The sequence below is a fragment of the Mirounga angustirostris genome, unplaced genomic scaffold (genome assembly GCF_029215605.1).
Source record: "Mirounga angustirostris isolate CCGP_5_RB_7025 unplaced genomic scaffold, mMirAng1.0.hap1 SCAF_9, whole genome shotgun sequence".
Classification (NCBI taxonomy): Eukaryota; Metazoa; Chordata; class Mammalia; order Carnivora; family Phocidae; genus Mirounga; species Mirounga angustirostris.
In genome coordinates this window covers 46,936,587-46,956,375 of record NW_026991717.1, presented here as the reverse complement: position 1 = coordinate 46,956,375, position 19,789 = coordinate 46,936,587, and the positions used below count along the sequence as shown (strand labels likewise).

Here is a 19,789-nt window from a genome sequence, read left to right as displayed (position 1 = left end):
CCCTTGCTTATTTATCTTGAGTATGTAAAAGTACCCATTTCAAACAAAACAAAAGACACTGTAATGATGCGAAAGGCAAGGTTGCCCCAGAGGCAAATGTTGATAACAGCTCTGCAATCTGGAGACTAACTCTTCAGCCCATGGAAAAGTATGTGAGTGTAATCTGAGATTCATCCATTAATATAGGACTCTTAAAGGGGGCTGAAGGATTCTTGGTAGTACCCCTAAGTCTTGGGCGCTACCAGGACCAGAAACAAATGTCCAGACTCTCTGGATGATAGTAACCAAATTTAGGCACTTAGGATTCCCACAAGCTAATCTCCTTCATGAACACAAAAGCATAAATTTTAAACAAAACATTAACAAATCCAATCCAGTGCTATATGAAGGGATTGATTATACATCACAGTCCAGTAGGGATTATTCTAACAATTCAAGGGTAGTTTAATATTTGTGAATCAGTTCATGTAATTCACCACATTAACAACAAAAAAGGTGGGTGATGGAACATACAGTCATCTCAATAGGTAGAGCAAAGGCTTTTGATAACTTACTCTGAGCAAATTAGGAAGAGGTAAACTTCTTAATCTGAAAAAGAGTGTCCATACAAAAATGTATGGCAGACACCTTACTTTATGGTGCAATATTGAAAGCATTCCCCTAGAGATGAGAAATGAAACAAGGATGCCGTCTATCCTCACTTTCATTCATCATTGTCCTGGTAGCCAATGCAATAAGGCAAGAAAAGAAATCACAAGGATTGGGAAGAAAGAAATAATACTGCTTTATTCACAGATGATCTGCTTATGTAGATAAAAACCTAAGAACATCAAAAGGTAATTTCAGAATTATTAAGTAACTTTAGCAAGGTCACTGGATACATGGTCAACATATATGAAACACTGCTCTTTTTATATCTCAGAATAAACAAATAGATTATGAAGAAAGTAAAATAACTCCATTATAGTGGCATCAAAAATTCAAACCATCAGGGAAATAAAATTTAAAAAAACAACAACACAGTATTACACCACTACCCACCCACCAGAATGACTGTAACACAAAATCAGATGATATAAAATGATATCAAAGATGTGGGGCAAGAGTAACTCCCCTACTCTGCTGAGGGGAGCACAAATTAGTACAACTACTTTGGACAACTGTTTGGCACTATAAGGTACAGCTGAACATATATGTACACTATAACCTAATGCTTCAACTTCTAGGTATATATCCAACTGAAATGTATGCATAAGTTCATTTAAGAATATGCATAATTATGCTTATTGCTTTACTGTTCTTTATATCCAAATATTAGACAGACCATAAGTGCCCATCAACATCAGACTGGATAAATAAAGTGTGGTATTTTCATACAATAAAATACCATTACAGAAACAAAAAGGAATGAAATTTTAGTACATCAACAGCAGAGATAAATCTCAAAAACATAATGTTGAACAAAAAAAGCCAGATACAGTAGAAGACAGACTGAATAGTTATATTTATATAAAATTCAAAGGCAGGCTGAACTTCTCTATGATGTTAGAAGTCAAGATCACGGCTAATTTGGTAGAAAGTAGGAAGTGGGAGGGGGCACAGGAGGACTTCTGGGATGGGATAAAGTTTTATTTCTAGATCTAGGTCCTGGTTACAGAGCTATGTTTACCTATCAAACTTTATACTACGGTTTCTGCACCTTTTTTGAGTATAATTATACTTCAATTAAAAGATATCTAAAAAGGAAAGAACAGGGAGAGCCTAAAGAAACTGGGAGGTGAAAGGGGCTGATACAGGTGGGTGGAGGGGAGTGAGCAATGTTTTCATCTTAAAAAGTGGAGAGTCAACAGATATTATTACCTATGGAACAGGTAACTCGAGCTTAACTCTTGAGGTTGCAAAGGTGATGAACAGAGAAAGCAAGTCTAGTGATAAAATTATAAAATGGCGGTGCGTGGCAGAAGGGGATGAAATAATGAACTAAGTCCTCATTTGTCATAGCAAGGAATTGATGGGCAATGCCAAAACTGCCCAAAGAAACTTAAGTATTTTAAAACAGCAGCCATTTGTGATTTCTCATGGTTCTGTGGATTTGCTGGGCCGTTCCGCCATTGATTTTGTGTGGGCTCCCCCATGGGCTACACTCTCCTGCAGACATGGCTGGGCTGGGCTGGACAGGACGAGGTGGCTCTATTTGCACATCTGGCTATTAATGCCAGCTGTGCCCTGGGGTACTTCAGTTCTCATCTACATGACCTCTCACTCTTCTATAGGCTAGATCAACCTCCTTAAATGATGGTCTCAGGACAGCATTCCAAAAGGTCAAAAGCAGAAGCTGAAAGGCCCATTGAGGCTTAGTCTTAGGCTTTGCAAAATGTCACTTCTGCCTTATGCTACTGGACAAAGGAAGCCCCAGGGCCAACCCAGACTCAAGGTGTGGGGAAATGAACTCTGCCTCCTGATGGAAGGGGCTGTGAAGTCACGTTGCAAAGGGGCGAACCTTCAGCAGTTAGCAGGTGAATCCTGCTAACAGGATGGGAGGGATTGTGGCCACCCTCCTACTGTCTGTCCTCTGCCACAGTTATTTACATTTCTCTCACATGCAGAAGAAACAAACACAGAACATTAAACCTGACTGTCTCTGGGAAGGAGAACAGTGGGTAAGGAAGAGTGGGGACAGGGGCTTTTTCATTCTAGGCCCTTCCATACTACTCTTTTCAAATACAAGCACGTTCTATAAAAATAAATGTTTCTAATATTATAGAAGATTCAGTGCCTATAAATCCCTTGCTTTGAACAGAAAAACTGGAAAGATATTTTCTTCTATCCTCATCTAATAAATGATGAACAGTATTTACTAAGCATGAATTCTAAGAACTGTAAGATTCTTAAACAACTCAGGCCGACCCAACACTGTTCAGTTTTATTCCACTTCCTAAGGATTCAATTAAAAAATGTGATTGTGCCTATGAAAAATGCTTCTTAAACTGTAAATGTTTTATAACGCACCATACATTATTCATTGCAACTGTTTCCATGGCATGCCCAGCACCGTATTAAGCTGTGTAGAGACCACGAAAGGACCAGAAAATACGGTTCCTGCCAGCATGGAATTAACAGTCTAGGTGAGGAGACAAGATGACACCCACAAACCAATTATAGTACATTATGCGAGACTGTAGGGGCCCCTGCAGACAGGGACAATTACTCTTCGTTCATTGCAGCCTCATCAGGACCCCACATATAATAAGACCTTGATAAATATGCGTTAATGGAGGGATGGATCAATTACCTGGCAGCCCATGATTCAGAGCCCAGTCACAGGACCGACTATGAGTGCTAAAGTATCTGAGAAGCGGGGGTCAGAGGAACTGTTTGTACTCAGTCTAGGCACCGAGGCTGGGCTTTAGGCCCAACCGGGCTATGACAAGGTCACAGCGCCCCAAGAGGGGAAGATGCATATTGCAGCCTGGGGGAGAGCCCCCCGAAAAGGAAAGCCTCAGAGATAGGAAGGGAGGTCAAACCAGCCTGGATGGAAGCAGGGAAGCAGGAGGAGGGCTGTAGGGTCTCCCAGAGCACCCACCTTCTGTCCTTGTGGCAGCTGGGCAGACAGGAAGCAGGGCTAGGGAGGAGTGAACAAGATGGGCTAGCAAGGGGCAGGAAGCACTGGGGGCACCTGAGAGGGAGGGAGAGAACAGATCCCACCACCGGCAGCCACAGGAGAACCGCAGTTCTCCCCATAGAAGAATCCTGCCTTTTCCTCCACACTGAAATCAGCAGGGAAGACAAAGGTGGATTGGACATTGCCCCATTCACCCGGACATCAGTGCCTCTTAGAGGGGGAGAGACAACAGTAATTTAATTTCTTCTAAAGATTTTATTTACTTATTTGAGAGAGAGAGAGAAAGAGAGGGAGAGAACAGAGGGAGAAGCAGACTCCTTGCTGAGCAGGGAGCCCGATGCAGGACTCGATCCCAGGACCCTGAGATCATGAGCTGAGCCGAAGGCAGACGCTTAACTGACTGAGCCACCCAGGTGCCCCCACACCAGTAATTTAAATAAATAACTAAGGATCTTGGAAAGCCAGGACTCTGAGTTCAGGCACACCTGGGTTCCCATCCCAGGTCTAGTGCCCATAGCTCAAGCTCCTTAGGCAAGTTAACCTTTGTTCGCCTGTTTTGTCACCTGAGACCAGTCCCTGCCTCACGGGTTGTGAGAATGAAATATAAGGTCCCCCATGTAAAGCTCTCAGAGGACTCCATGCACCTTAGTATTGTTAAAGCCACAGCTATGAGACCAGGGAAGCTGGTCAGAGGTGCTGGGGACTTGAAAATGAGCAGAATTGAGATATGCAGAGAGGTGAGCCAGGGCATCCAGCTGAGAGCAAGAACAAAGCCCCAGTGCATGAAAACAGCTTGCAGAGGGAGCCTCAAAGCTTTCCCTTTGACTGGCTGTGAGGGGTGCAAAGGAGCTACCTCTGGAATGACAGATAAGGTATCCTGGGGATACCGGTGGCGTGTCCAGAGCAAGAAACCAGACCTTGCTCTGGAGTCCGTTGGGAGCCGCGAAGGGTTTGAGCAGGGAAGTGACTGGGTGAGAAGTGGGTGGTGGGCTTAGTGCAGGGAGTCCATGGGGCGCAGGCCCAGCTCCTGGAGAGGGTGGGAGTGTGGGTGCCGTTCAAATAGATCAACTCTGACACATTCTGGGAAAGACCTAGGGTGGAGATGTAATTCTAATTCTTAGGACTTTATCTCTTTCACAACTAGCTTCAAAGGGGAGAAGGCTGGGTGACAAGAGGGAGATAAAGGGCCATGTTAATGATTGGAGAGGTAATATGGTTCAGGAAAACATCGATATGCCTGGTCTAATCATTCACAGAGAAAGCGTCTGCAAGAAAGGCGCTTGAGAAGGACAGCTCTGCACCCCTGACAAATGAGCTACAGGCCAGATGTGGTCTGGCCTTGGGCGACGTGAAGAATGGATTGTTCCCTCAACCTCCCTCAAGTCTCTTTAGGGTCTCATTGCCCTATTAGCACTACCCTTCCTCTCAATTGCCCAGACCCCATCGCCACATCCAAACACATTATGTCTCCATGTGCCAGTGTGGTGTAGACATTTGACTCCCCACAGTGCTACTCCCCAGCTGTGCCCTGTGGGCAGGTGACTTATGTGGGTCCCTTGAGACCTCTAAGGATGAATCCTTCACCGGTAGACTTCCTACTGGGAGCCTCAGTCTCTTCCTTCAGCACAAAGGGAAATCTGTTGAAACTCTAACCTCAACAGACTGCTGAGTGTACATTGAGAAAGCTCACATGCTTCCCTTTCAAGTTGACTCTAAATCCACAGATGATGTTTGCTCCTAATATGGAGATATGTCCCAATCTGTAAAAACATCTGAACTTATGATCAACTTAGAGTCAGGTGCTAGGGTGCATGTTCCAGAGACTTGAAGGTGCTCTCAGCTCAAATTGTCCTTTTCTGAAGAAATTATGTGAAGTGTTGATGCTGGTGAAGCATTTCCAAAATGAAACCTGGTTCAGTACATCTTCCTGACATGAAACGTCAGGAAGACCTAAGGCTCTACAAGAAGGTAGTAGTCCAAATACAAAGCCAAGTAAAATGGGACATGATTTTAAGCAACTGATAGATTGAAAGAAAAGACAAACTATTTGACCTTGACATTATTGTGTGTCCTTCCTTTTCGAGTAGCCCACAGGTCCTGACAATGGACCCGCCAGGAGGACCGTATGTTCCTGGCATATTGTCCCTGCCTGTGGTGGGCAATAATTAACTGATCATAATAACACGTACCCATTTTCTTATGGATTCTCTTTCCATCGACCATAGAGAAAGCAGGGAAGCCTTTATTACAATTGCAGAACTGAATGGAGAGTGTCTGAATGTTGACAACATGAAAGCAAAAGTGTAGCTGACAAAGGGGCTCTAGATTAATTCAGTGGGTTGTCTGGCATCCTCCATAACAATGAAATTACTGAGGAGGAATCCAAAGCAATCACATCAACAGGAAATGCCCAAATCCTACATTTAGTAAATTTGGCAGATTTGTTATTAATCAAACTGCATTTTAGAGAACTGGGCTGCTTCTTACAGAAGATAAGAGATGAAAGAGTGACCTTGTCTTTCATACAGGGAAGTAAATTACTGACTGAAGGTGAAGAGAACAAAAAATAGAGGTTCAAGCATAGTATTTAAAGTTAAAAATACCAGCAATGAGGAATTTTCAGAAAATAACAGAACTATCAAGCCTTAAGAAAAGAAGAGGTAAGGGAAGTAGAGTCATGTGACCTAAATCTTCATCATAGTTTTGTTTTTTAAAGATTTTACTATTTGAGAGAGAGAGAGAGAGAGCACAAGTAGGGGTGGGGGCAGGGAAGGGCAGAGGGAGAGGGAGAAACAGACTCACTGCTGAGCAGGGAGACTGATGCAGGGCTCGATCCCAGGACCCCAAGATCATGACCTGAGCTGAAGGCAGATCCTTAACCGACTGAGCCACCCAGGTGCCCCACACATCATACTTTCTTAATAAGTAGTCAAGAGAATGTCCTAAAGCTGAGAAAATTAGGAAACTGTGATCAAAGGTTATTGTTTTGAATTATGGAATAAACCATGGGAGAATGGTTTAGTTTTTAAAACTAAACCAGCGTTTGAAGGAATAATTGTGAATAAGTGGTTGTGAATAAGTGAATGCCTACAAAACTTAAAGTGAAGTCAGTTACGTTGTTCTGTGCCTCACAAAGCATCATTCTATCAAGTATCACTCTCCAGATCCAAAAAAGCTTTAGATTCAAAAACTGACTATGCCTGAAATAACTGGAAGAGACTCTTGTAAAGTCATAAATAAGGCCTGGTAGAAGCCAGAGGGAAAATTTAGATTCTTTAAAGTAAGTGGAGAGATTTTGTCCAGTAATGGAACAAATTGAAATAATCCAAGCTGAAAGAATACTGGGTAGCAAATACATACTGAATCAACCTCAACACTTTCAGCTTCTGGACTAAAATATCATTTTCATGCAGATTTAAATGGCTTAGGCATTAGGGCTTAATGCAAAATTAGCCTAAGTGGCTGTGTCTTTGAGCCCAAAGAAGGTCATAGGGATGCAATGCAAGAGTGTGCTTGGCCTCAGGAGCACAGCACGCTCGCCGTGCCCGTTTGATCACTCACCCTATCAGTGAAAAAGGTGGAGGGGGCCCCCTCCCTCATATATGTGTCTACAAATTATATTCTGATATACTGGATTAAGATACACATGATAGTACATACACAAAAAATAGGAAACATTAAAGGATGAACTAAATACTGCCTATAAACAGAAGTTCTATTGTTTCTTCTTACTCTCCAATGGGTAGTCTTGCACAACCCCAGCTGTACCCCACTGAGCCCCCATTGAGCATGGGACTCCTGATCTCGGCTCAGGTCTTGATCTCATGATCATGAGTTTGAGCCCCGTGTTGGGCTCCCTGCTGGGCAAGGAGCCTACTTAAAAAAAATACTGGTCTCTAGGATGGATTATCACACACTGAGCAAGCAGTCATGGAGAATAAATGGTCTATAGAAGAAAACAAAAGTAGTATAATTAGAGTCAACATTTATTAAGGACTTATCTTGTGCTAGGCGCTGCTCTAGGCAGTTTGTATTAACTCATTTAATCCTTACAACCAACCTATGGGCAGGATGGAGTGTCAATCTCCAGTTTACAAGAGACAAGATTGAGCCACTGAAAGATTAAATAACTTACCTGAGGTCACACAGCTGGTAAGGTTGGAGCTAAATGGCCTTTTAAAAATAAACATTTAATTTTGGAATCATGTTTGATTTATAGAAAAGTTGCAAAGATAGCACGGAGAACTCCCCTACACTTGTCCCCCAGCCTCCCCACCACTAACGTCTCCTCTCACCATGGTCTATCCGCACAACTGAGAAACCAACATTAATACATTACTATTAGCGAACCCCCAGGCTCCTTTGGGGTTCACCAGTGTTCTCACTCTTTCTGTTCCAGGATCAAATCTAGGGCATCCCATTGCATCTAACTGTCCTGTTTCCCCAGTCTCCTCTAGTCTTTGACAGTTTCTCAGTCTTTCCTTGTGTTTTTATGACATTAATGTCTATGAGGATTACCAGGCAGGCATTTTTTAGAAGGTCTCTCATTTTGAGTTTGGTTGATGTGTTTCTTGTGATTGGCCTGGAGTTACGAGTTTTTGGAAAGAAGACCACAAAGATGAGATGTCCTTCTCATCACGTCATGTCAGGGGGCACAGGATATCAACATGACATCGCCACTGATGCTACCCTTCATCACTTGATTGAGGGGCTGTTTGCCAGGTTTCTCCACTGTATAAAGTTACCATTTTTCCCATTCTATACTCTGTTCTTTGGAAGCAAGTCAATAAGCCTGACCCACCCTGGGGAGGGGGCAGGCGATTAAGCTCCACATTCTAGAGTGAGGAGTAGCTACATCTACATATATTATTTGGAATTCTTCCATAAGGAAAATTTGTCTTTTCTCCCTCATTTATTTATTTATTCAATCATTTACTTACATCAATATGGACTCAAATATATCTATGTTACAGTTGGGGTTATACTGCAAAGCTCCACTATTTATTTTGTTGTTTAAATTGTTGCAGTGTTGGCCACTGAGTACTCTTTTAGGTTCACTCCTGTGTCTCTTTGATGTACCTGCCCACCCCCGGCCCAATCCATGTGGTTGGGTTTATTATTTGTTTTGCTTTAGCTCTTTCTTATTCTCTGGTACTACAAGACACTTCAAACTCATCTTGTATATTTCTTGCCCTAATCTTAGAATAGTCATTTCTCCAAGGAGCCCTGGTTTCTTTCATTGGAAAATGATATTAGAAACCAAGATCTGGGTGCTAGGTGTGCTCACTGCTACCAGCATGTCATTGCTTCTGGGTCCTCTCAGTGACCAGAGCAAGGGCATACATGTATGTACACTAACTCATGTATACACCCTTCCCAACAATTGTTTGTGTCCGTCTATCTATCTATCTATCTATCTATCTATCTATCTATCTATCTATCTATCTATCTATCCAAACATGAGTTCATCTTGATGGCTTTCCACACTAATCCCAGACCCCGGAGTTTGTTCTAGCTTTTCTTTCTTGCTTACCTGTAACTGCCCTCTCTGACAATGAGAAACTAAGCTCCCAGCATCTGCCATCCATTACTTATTTGTACAACCCTGGTCTACAGATAAAGCAGTTTGAGAATTGCTCGCTTACACCCCTGTGAGAAACAACTTGACCAAGTAGGGTACAGTGTTTCTGTGCACGTCCCTTGCCTTTAGCCTGACAACTTTTTCCAGAGTTACTTAAGTCGTCTCCTTTGGTCCCTACCCACTCCAGTGCTATTACATTATCATTTTGCATCAGTCAGGGTTCTGCCAAAGAAATAGAGCCACAATAGGATATGGAGGTGGATACACATACGGTGTTCCTTGGCTTGCAGGTGACTCTCCTCTCCCTGAGTCTGCACATCATCATCCCTCTATGTGTGTCTGTGTGTCTAAATGTCCCCCTTTATAAAGACACAAGCATATTGGATTAGGGCCCACCCTAGCAAGGCATCTCAACTTGATCATCTGCAAAGATCCTATTTCCAAGAAAGGTCACATAACGGGTACTGGGCCGAAGACTCCAGTATCTTTTGGGGGGCACAATTCAACCCATAACTCTAGGCAAATCTAAAATCCATAGGGCAGCCCATGAGGAAGGGCAAGCTGGAAACTCTCAGGCAGGGCCCGAGCTGCTATCCACAGGCAGAATTTCTTCTACTTCAGAGAAGCCTTAGCTCTGCTCTAAGATCCTTCAGCTGATTGAATCAGGCTCATCCAGATTGTCTAGGATAATCTTCCTCATTTAAAGTAAACTGATTATGGGGCGCCTGGGTGGGTCAGTTGGTTAAGCGTCCAGCTCTTGATTTCGGCTCAGGTCATGATCTCGGGGTTCTAAGGTAGAGCCCCAGCATGGAGCCTGCTTAAGATTCTCTCTCTCCCTCTGCCCCTCCCCACCTCTAAAAAAATAAAATAAAATAAAATAAACTGATTATGGATTTTAATCACATCTACAGAATACCATCACAACCACATCTAGCTTAGTGTTTGATTGAATAAGTAGGGGCGGTAGCCTAACCAAATTGACTATTGCACACTGTGAGGCATTTAGATTAATTTGCCACAGTCTGCATTCCACAGGATGCCCTTTAAAGTCAAAGAATATCCAAACCAAACCTAGAAACTGCTGTAACTATGAATCCAGGTGGACTTGCATTTTATACCTCTTACTTTATACATGCTTGAACAGAAAGGGACTATTCTTTTTTTAAAGAAAGGGTTACAAGATCATTTCCTTAAAATAACAGCAAAGACAGAAGGAGAGAGTCTAGAAGCAGTGGAAGGAGTCCAAATGCACATCTGCTCACCTGCTCCTCTAATGTGCAGATCGGACAGAGGCTGACATGAAGAAGCAGGTAAAATTTTCAGGATAGAATCAGCAATTTCATGCTGGAAATCTGTCCAGTCTACTCCAAGTTGCCCACACAACCTACCCCCCGCCGCCCCCCCACACACACAGAGGGGACCTAATGTTTTGCCCTCCATAGGGTCCACAGTTACTGTTCAAAGACCACTGGGAACAAGAGCGACCCAAATCAACCCCAGACACCCTTGGGCATCTTTGGGAAATCCTCTCCTGCTTTCTAACCAGAATCTCAGACCCCTCTGCGAAGGGCAGAATGAAACTTTCCCTTCCCCTGCTGAAGGAGGTAACCTGGAGTCAAGGGTGTTACAATGTGAGGCTAATTACTGTAGCCTCTTAATATTCTCTTCTCTGAGGCCCTCCCGGGAAGGATAAAATAAAACCCTGCATAATAATAGGTGAAATGAACGGTGGACTGAGAGCCTTCCGTGGCTGTGTGTGACCTTGGACAAAGCAGTTGACCCAGACCAGCAATCTCATTAACACACAGGGAAAGAGAGTGAGAGAAAAGGCCCTTTCTTCTCCTGGCCAGGGTGATGAGGATCAGGCTGGAGCCACGGGATGTCACAGAGGACTTGTCTGGAAAATAGACCCCAGGGAGGCAGCGTTGCCTTGTGGGAGACACAGTGCCTGCTTCTTGAGCCTGAGGTCCTTCGTTATATCGTCCCACAATTTTTGTTCAGCTGACAGCCTCAGTTTTATTCGCCCAATGGCTTTTGTTTTGTTTTGTTTTCATCATGAACTATATCACATACACGGAAAGGTAGAAAAAGCTTCTGTACGGTTTGGAAACTAATAGTAACATGAACACCTGTGTATTCGCCCTTCAGGAAGAGGAATAAAACCTTACCAAACCTTAAAATCCCCATGAGCCTCCTCCAGGTCAACCCCGCGGAGTCAACCTTCCTCGCCTGATTCTTGTCCTAACAGCCTCCCTTGCCTTTTCTTATCACCCATGAATGTAACCTCTAAAAATAGATTGATTTTGTTTTTGACATTTATATCAATACCATCATACTGTTACGAGTTTCAACTGTGATTTGCTCCTCATGCTTGGTTTTATGTTTCTAAGTCTCTTTCATGTAACTGAGGGCAGCTGTGAGGGGGTTCCTTCATTACCACCACTGTTACCGGTATTGCTTAATACCCCGAATCACAGACACCACCATCTATCCATTCTACCGTCAATGGGCGCTCAGGTTGTTTCCAGTTTGGAACAGCAGCTGTGAATGGTCTTGTTACGTGCGTCCTGTTTCTTCAGGCAGGAGTGGAGTTGCTGCGTCATGGAGCCGGGGGGTGGCCAGCCTTGCCGGGTCAGATTCCGTAATGCCACACTGCTTTCCAAAGTGCTTGTATCAGTTTATATCCCCACTAGCAGCTCATAGATTTCCTCACCTCTCCCTGCCCAGCTATAAATCATTAACCTTGTTTTTGCTAATTGGGTGGTATAAAATGGTTTTGCATTGTAGTTTTAATGCGTAATTCCCTAGTTGATAATGAGTCATACGATTATGAGTCCTATGTGACTCTCCTTCTGTAAAATGCCCGTTTGTGTCTTCCCCACCATTCTACTGAGTCATTTGTTTTCTTCTCCTTCTCCTCCTCTTCCTCCTTCTTCTTCTTTTAAGATTTATTTATTTATTTTAGAGAGACAGAGAGCTAGAGCGGTAGGAAGGGGTAGAGGGAGAGGGAGAGAGAAAATCTCCAGCAGACTCCCCACTGAGTGGGGAGCCTGATGCGGGGCTCCATCCCATGACCCTGAGATCATGACCTGAGCCGAAATCAAGAGTCAGATGCTCAACCGACTGAGCCACCCAGGCGCCCCTGCTTTGTTCTTATTGTTTCGTAAGAGTTGTTCTATATCCTGAAAGCCCTTTGTAGTTATATATTGCAAATCTTTCTTCTCTCCTTGTAGCCTCTGTTTACTGTCTTAAAGTTATCTTCTGAAAAAAAAGTTCTCAGGTTGAACATAGCTGAATTTGCAATGATTTATCAGAAGTGTGGATCTGTAGTAGGGACAGTCCCACCACCTTCTGCTGCTTCTTCAGCATTGTTTGGACTATCCTTGGCCTTTGGATCTTCTATACAAATTTAAGAATCTGCTTGTTACGTTCTACCAAACAAACAAAACCACAAACTCCTACTGGAATTTCACTAAATCTGTAAATCACAAAGGGAGGAATTTACATCTTTATAATATTGTCTTCCTATCCAAAATGTAAAAATGGTGTAGGTCATGGTTTTAGGGCTAATTTAAAGTCTTTCAGTAAAGTTTTAGAGTTTTATCTATAAAGACTTACATCTCTTTTATAAATGTCCTTCTAACCACTTTCTACTTTTTGTTGCTAATGTAAATAGTAGCTTCCAAAATTATATTTTTCTAACTAATTGCCTTGGTATATAGAAATGCAACTGATTTTTTTTTTTGCAACTGATTTTTATATCACTTGTATGTGCAGCCATCTTGCTAAACCCTTAACTCGAATAATGAAGATATAGATTATTTTGAAATTTCTACATCTGAAAACAGTTTTGTTCCTTCCTCTCCTATTCTTAAACTTTTCATTTTTTTTCTTGTTTTATTGTCCTAGCTATGACCTCCAATACATTGTTGAATAGAAATATTGGAAGTGAGCATTTCTATCTTATCCCTTGAATTTAAACTTTTGACTATTAATAATGATGTTTGTTGTAGGTTTTTAACAGGTCCTTTTTCAGATTAACAAATATCTCTTCTATTCCTAGTTTGCTTTAATTGCATTCCAAAAGTTTCAAAACAATATTTTCATCATATTCATTTTTATGTATTTTTAAATTTCCATTATGATACTTCCTTTGATCTATGAGTTGTTAAAGCATGTTTTTCATTTCCAAACATAAGTTTTTTTCTCATTATAATTTTTGTTATTGATTTCTAACTTAATTACATTTGAAATTTATTCATAGAAAATTCCATTTATGCTTAAAAAGAAGCAATAATTTCCAACTGCAGAGTACAATGTTCTCTATATGCCCCTTTTATCAAGCTTATTAATGTGTTCTTTAAATCTTCTATATCCTTCCTGATATTTATCTGCTGAATCTATGAATTACTGACAGAGATGTATAAAACCTTCTACTAGCACAATGGATTGGTCTAGCTTCCCTTGTCATGCTGTCATTGGTTTGCTTTATGTATTTTGAGCATAAATAGATTGATAATGATAGATAATAGATAGATAGATAGATGATAGATAGTCTTATGAGTTTGAAATTGTTTTATGTGTTTGGGAAATAAAGCATTTTACTGCCATGTGGTGACCTCTTTATCACTCATAAAGCTATTTGCCTTAAAGTCTGTTTTTTTTCTGATACTAATATATTTTTCCAGCTTTCTTTTGATTAGTATTTGCCTATTGTATCTTTCTCCTTCCTTTAACTTCCAATATATCTACATCCTTATGTTTAAAATGTGTCTCATGTAAGTAGTATATGCTAGATTATATTATTTTTTATCCAGGTTATCAATTTTTGTCTTTTTTTTTCAAGTTTTTATTTAAATTCCAGTTAGTTAACATACAGGGTAATATTACTTTCAAGAATAGAATTTAGTGATTCATCACTTACATATAACACTCAGTGCTCATCACAAGTGCCCTCCTCAATACCCATCCCCCATCTAGCCCATTCCCTTGCCTACCTCCCCCCTCAACCCCCAGTTTGTTCTCTATAGTTAAGGATCTTTTCCCTGGTTTGCCTCCCTCTTTTTTTTTTTTTTTCCTTTCCTCTATGTTCTTCGGTTTTGTTTCTTAAATTTCACATATGAGTGAAATCATATGGTATTTGTTTTTCTCTGACTTATTTCGCTGAGCATAACACACTCTAGCTCCATCCATCTCATTGCAAGTAGCAAGATTGCATTCTTTTGATGGCTGAGTAATATTCCTATATAAACACACACACACACACACACCCCACATCTTCTTTATCCATTCATCAGTCGATGGACACTCGGGCTATTTCCATAATTTGGCCATTGTTGATTCAATTCTTGTCTTTTAACTGGGGAGTTTAGTCCTGTTGTATTTATAATAATTACTAATATATTTGAATTCATTTCTACCATCCTGTTATGTGTTTTACATTTGTCTCACTTTTTCTGTTTTCCCACACTCCACTTCTTGTGAACTGAGGTTTTTTAATTTATTCATTTGTATTTCATGGTTTTTTCCCCTATTGAATTCTATTTTTTGGAAGTTACTTTCTCTGCATCTTTTCTTTTTGTGGTTGCCCTAAAAATTTTAAGATGCATTTTTCATAATTCTAAAATTAATGTCTTTAACCTCCTCCTGAAAAATTCACGGTCTTTAAATGTTTTTTTTAATTCCATTTATTCTCCCACTCAATCCAGTGTTTAGGTTTTTTTTTTTCTTTAAAGATTTTATTTATTTATTTGACAGAGAGAGACACAGAGAGAGAGGGAACACAAGCAGGGGGAGTGGGAGAGGGAGAAGCAGGCTTCCCGCAGAGCAGGGAACCCGATGTGGGACTCGATCCCAGGACCCTGGGATCATGACCTGAGCCGAAGGCAGTCACTTAACCAACTGAGGCACCCAGGCGCCCCAGTGTTTAGGTTTTAATTCTAACATATTTTTACCCTGGAAAAGTGGTATTATTATCATATTATAGAGTTAAGGTGTATTCATATTTATCCACATACTTAGAATATATTTGTGCACTATTCCTTCTCGTATCTCCCATCATCCCTCTTGGACCATTTTCTCTCTCCCACCTGAAGTACACTGTGTAGAATTTCATTTAGTGGAGACCTTCTGATGGTAAATAATCTGTTTTATTTCTTTTATTTTAAACATCTTTACTTTGCCCTCCGTTTTGAAACAATCATTTGGCTGGATATAGAGTTTTTGTTAACTATTATTTTCTGTCTGGCTTCCGTTACAGTGGGGAGAAGTCAGCAATAACACTAATTGCCATGCTTTTTGTCGAAGACCCATCTTTCCTCTCTGGCTGCTTTCAACATCACCTCTGTTTCTCTATTCTGTAGTTATTGTGTCTAGGAGTGTGCTTCCTTTTATTCATCCTCCTTTGGATTTGTTGAAGATTAGTGTCTTCTCAAAGAGCTCTCCAAAATTCTTAGCCATTATCTGTTAGGATGAAATCCTCTCTCCATGTCTAACTCAAACTTCTCATTTGGTTCTCTCTCTCTAATTTTTGCCTTTTTTTCATATTTCTTAACTTCTCAAATTTATATCCACAATACTGTCATTGCATCCGTCTTCATTATTTCTCTCTAACTGTATCTAATTTTCTGGTTACGCCATCATTTGAGGTTTTAATTTCAATTATTATATTTTTCATATTCGGGAGTTATATTTGGTTGTTTTTTTTTTTCAAATCCACTTGCTCCCTGCTCACATTTTCAAGATTCATTTACCTCCCAGAGTTCTTGGTTTCAGTGTGTTTGGGAACTGAGAGGATTATCTTATTTCCCTGTCAGCTCAGAGATGCATTTATGAAGATTTAAAGAAATACTTTATCCAGTATTTCAGTTGTTTTGGATGGGAAAATTGTTCTGGCTATCCAATTCACTCTATTGCTGGAAACAGAAATGATCAAGCTGTTTTATTTTTAGCCAAAGCTAATTTCCAGATCGCTCTGCACCTGTAAACCTGAAACAATTTGCATGAACGCTCCTTTCCTTTTGAGTTAAAAAGAATTTCCAAAGAGGATAACCAATGCACTTCTGTTAGAGGGAAGTCTTCCTGTTCCAGAGGCTCCCAGAATGACATTTCTAACTCAGATTTGAAACTATCCTGTCAAATCTACTACTACTCATAGCTAAAGTTCATCAGGATAAGGCTTACTACATGCCCAGCATATATGTATTATAAATGTTACCTCCATTTTCACGACCACCCTCTGAAGTAGGTATTATTACTAGTTCCATTTTACAGATAAGCAAACTGAGGAGAGAAATGGTTATAAAATTTGCCCAAAGAACATGGTGGAAGTGGGAAGCAGTTGGGCTCCAGAGCACACGCTCTTAACCTTGCTGCTATACTATCTCTGTTAGAAGATGAGCAATCACTGCAAAACGAGCAACCTGAGAAATAGGACGCATATTGGTTTGTTCAAGGGAAATTGTTCCTCTAGTGCCATGGTTTTCAACCTGCACAGCCCATCAGGAGTACCCAGGGAGTGTTCTCAAAACGTACTCAGCACATCCCAACTAGAGATTCCAATTCCATTGGTTGGGGTGGGGTCTTTTGTCAAGTCTCCCCTGCAGTTCTGATGGACCCCCTTGATCAGAACCACTCCTCTGTGGGTTTTCCAAGACTCCCACCCCAAATAGCTTCCTCTCTCCCTTTGTTCACATTTTAGAACGCTTTACCAGGTTTTAATTTCCCAGAAAAATGGACGTTGGGCAAGAAAGAGAGTTGTCATCTTACCAGTCACCATCCGGATGTCCTTGAGCAATTCACTCCCCCAAATCTGAGCGTCCGTTTCTTCCTGTGTAAAATGAGAGTCTGTTTTAGTGCTAACATTGAAGATTTTCGGTCACTGAATAAGCCTAGTCTTTTGGATCAGCACTGTGTAGCTGCAGGTCAGGGCTCAGAGAAGGGAAGTTCTGGCTTCAATTAGGCCTGGGGATTACTTATGGGGTTGATATATCCATCACTCCACACTCATGGATATTTGGAAGAGAGAGTCACCACACGATGCTGCCACCTAAGTGATCCTGAAAGATCTTGTGAACAGAAGACCCTTGCGGAAAGCCCATGCTCTTTCCTTGCTAGTTAAGCGTTTAAGAAAAGCACGAACTACAATTTAACTGGGGAAGAGTCACTAAGGGACAAAGTCCTAAAAAAAGACAGGGAGGCCCAGACTGAGAATGCCACCCACCTCCACTCACACACCCCCTTCTGTCAAGGCTGCTGAAGCCATCTGGTCAGAAAGAAGCTGCTTTTAAGGAATTTGGCTTTGTTGGGCCTGCGTATAAAAATCCAACACAGATGTTCCTTGGCAACCAAGCGCCTGACTTCTCTGGACCAACATGGCAAAAACTCTCCCTCCTTGGCTGGTTCTGGCCCCGAGGTGCACCAACTTCGTCCTTCCATTCAGTGCTCCTGGCCTGAGCCCTCCTAACCCTGCTGGATCTCGCCCCAAAGGTAACCAAACATTTCCCCACAGTGTTGAGCCGGACAGCCTCCTCCTCAGTGCTCCCTACCCTGTGCTTTAGAGGGTTTCACAGTTCTGCTTTGGCCACTCACAGAGCTCCCAACCCCAAAAGTCAGGGAGAAGTCCCTTCACGTGTAGTTAGAAATGTGAAGGTGATATGCTGAGCTTTCTGAGGACCCCAACCAGCCATGGGTATTGATTCATAAATCAACCTCACCCATTCATGTGGGACTCCCCTGAGAGTTGAACTGGCTTCCCCACCAGCCCCTGGCCTGTCTCTAGATCACAACCTAAGCCTGGGTCTGTCTCCTAGACACCCCTGGCCTCCTGTGGTTGCCTCTATAAATCCCAGGTGAAGCCTCAGACAGGTCATGCATTCCTAAGGAGTGGGGGTAGGCCTTCATTCTGCTTCCCTCACAGAGGTGCCTTAGGCTGCTGGGCAAGGGGTGGACAGAGAGAGTGGCGGTGGGAATGGAGGCCAGGAGGACCTCGTTCTATACCAAATAAGGTAAGGTGTTTAGTGCGCTACCTGGAGTACAGAAGGGCTCACTAGCGGCCCGCTATTATTAGAGGGCCAGGCAGGTGGCAGATCTTCCAGACACTGTTGGAAGCACTCTGCATATATTCTCCACAAATCCTAATACATTTCCTTCAGGCTATTATTATTTTTCACAATTTCATAGCTGAAAAAACAGAAGTTCAGAGAGATTAAATGATTTGTCCAATGTCACACAGCCAACAGTAGTCATTTCAAACACAAATGAGTCCAACTCTAAAATCTGGACTCTTTCCACTATTCTAGGCTGTCTTATCTCCCCTACGAGATGGCAAGCTTCTCAATGAATTTGTTTCTTAAAACAACTGATAAAATTTTTTTTTTAAGATTTTATTTATTTATCTGAGAGAGAGAGAATGAGAGAAAGCACATGAGAGGGGGGAGGGTCAGAGGGAGAAGCAGACTCCCCGCCGAGCAGGGAGCCCGATGCGGGACTTGATCCAGGGACTCCAGGATCATGACCTGAGGCGAAGGCAGTCGCTTAACCAACTGAGCCACCCAGGCGCCCGATAAAATATTTTTTTAAAAAGATTCATAAGAACTATGAGGAGGGATGCCTGGGTGGCTCAGTTATTAAGCGTCTGCCTTCGGCTCAGGTCATGATCCCAGGGTCCTGGGATCAAGCCCCACATCGGCTCCCTGCTCCACGGGAAGCCTGCTTCTCCCTCTCCCACTCCCCCTGCTTGTGTTCCCTCTCTCGCTGTGTCCTCTCTGTCAAATAAATAAATAAAAATTTAAAAAAAAAAAAAAAACTATGAGGAAAAAAGGCCAATCACTCTCATCAATGTGGGTATTGTAATAGAGCATAAAACTATGCTCTGGCCTCCTGGAAGCCCAAAGAGGGAAATGAAACAGATGGAATTTGTCTTCCTGGGCCTTCTTTTCCTGATGGATTTTGCTCCCACTCCACCCCCCAACCCCACCCTCACCCCCAGCATCTACCTCTATCCCTCTACTGGAAGGATTCTGGAATTCTGGTGCCTGGTGCTTGATTCCCACCCAGGGCAACTTCCTATGCCTTGCCCTGTCTCTTCCCTCAGCCTACCAGTCTGCGCTCAGTGATAATTTTTTCCTGTATTCGGTGCTTGCATAAAACTCAGAGAGTAAGTCTTGTGCACTGAAGGACGGATCTGGGCAGCACAGGTAATTACAGGCCAGAGCAGAGTATGGTGAAGGTAGGAGTTTGAGGTGTAGAGAGGAAGAGCAGTAGGCCTGTCTCCAATGGAGGAATCATCTTCCATAGGTGGCAGGGGTAAAAGGGAGTATTCAGAATGGGAGTATCTTTGGGGACCCCACATATTGTACCATAGAGTCCCCTGCTTGCTCTACCATGGGTTTGGGCTGCTCATCCTCTTAACAGATCGATACAAGGTCAAGCAAATTTCACTAAACAATCCTGGAAGAACAGGACTGCTTCCTTGGACATCGTATACATCTCCTACTCTTCTGGTGTGCAGATTACAGGCAGCTAATGAAATCCTATAGCTAAGGCAAGAGCCGGTCAACCTACTCCCGATTTCCGGAGATGGAAGG

General features: G+C 42.2%; 1 protein-coding gene across 9 annotated transcripts in view; it reads right to left on the bottom strand.

Moving 5' to 3' along the window:
* LOC135361573 (uncharacterized) overlaps positions 1 to 19,789 on the bottom strand; it is a 134,600-nt gene that overhangs the window by 99,222 nt on the left and 15,589 nt on the right. For all 9 annotated transcript variants that reach the window (XR_010405009.1, XR_010405008.1, XR_010405006.1 and 6 more), the window contains exon 3: positions 16,971 to 17,031. Coding sequence is in view for 3 of the 9 variants with exons in the window: in XM_064570413.1 (XP_064426483.1) it covers positions 16,971 to 17,031 (61 nt within the window). In the remaining 6 variants the exon portion in view is untranslated. The remainder of the gene's footprint in view (positions 1 to 16,970; positions 17,032 to 19,789) is intronic.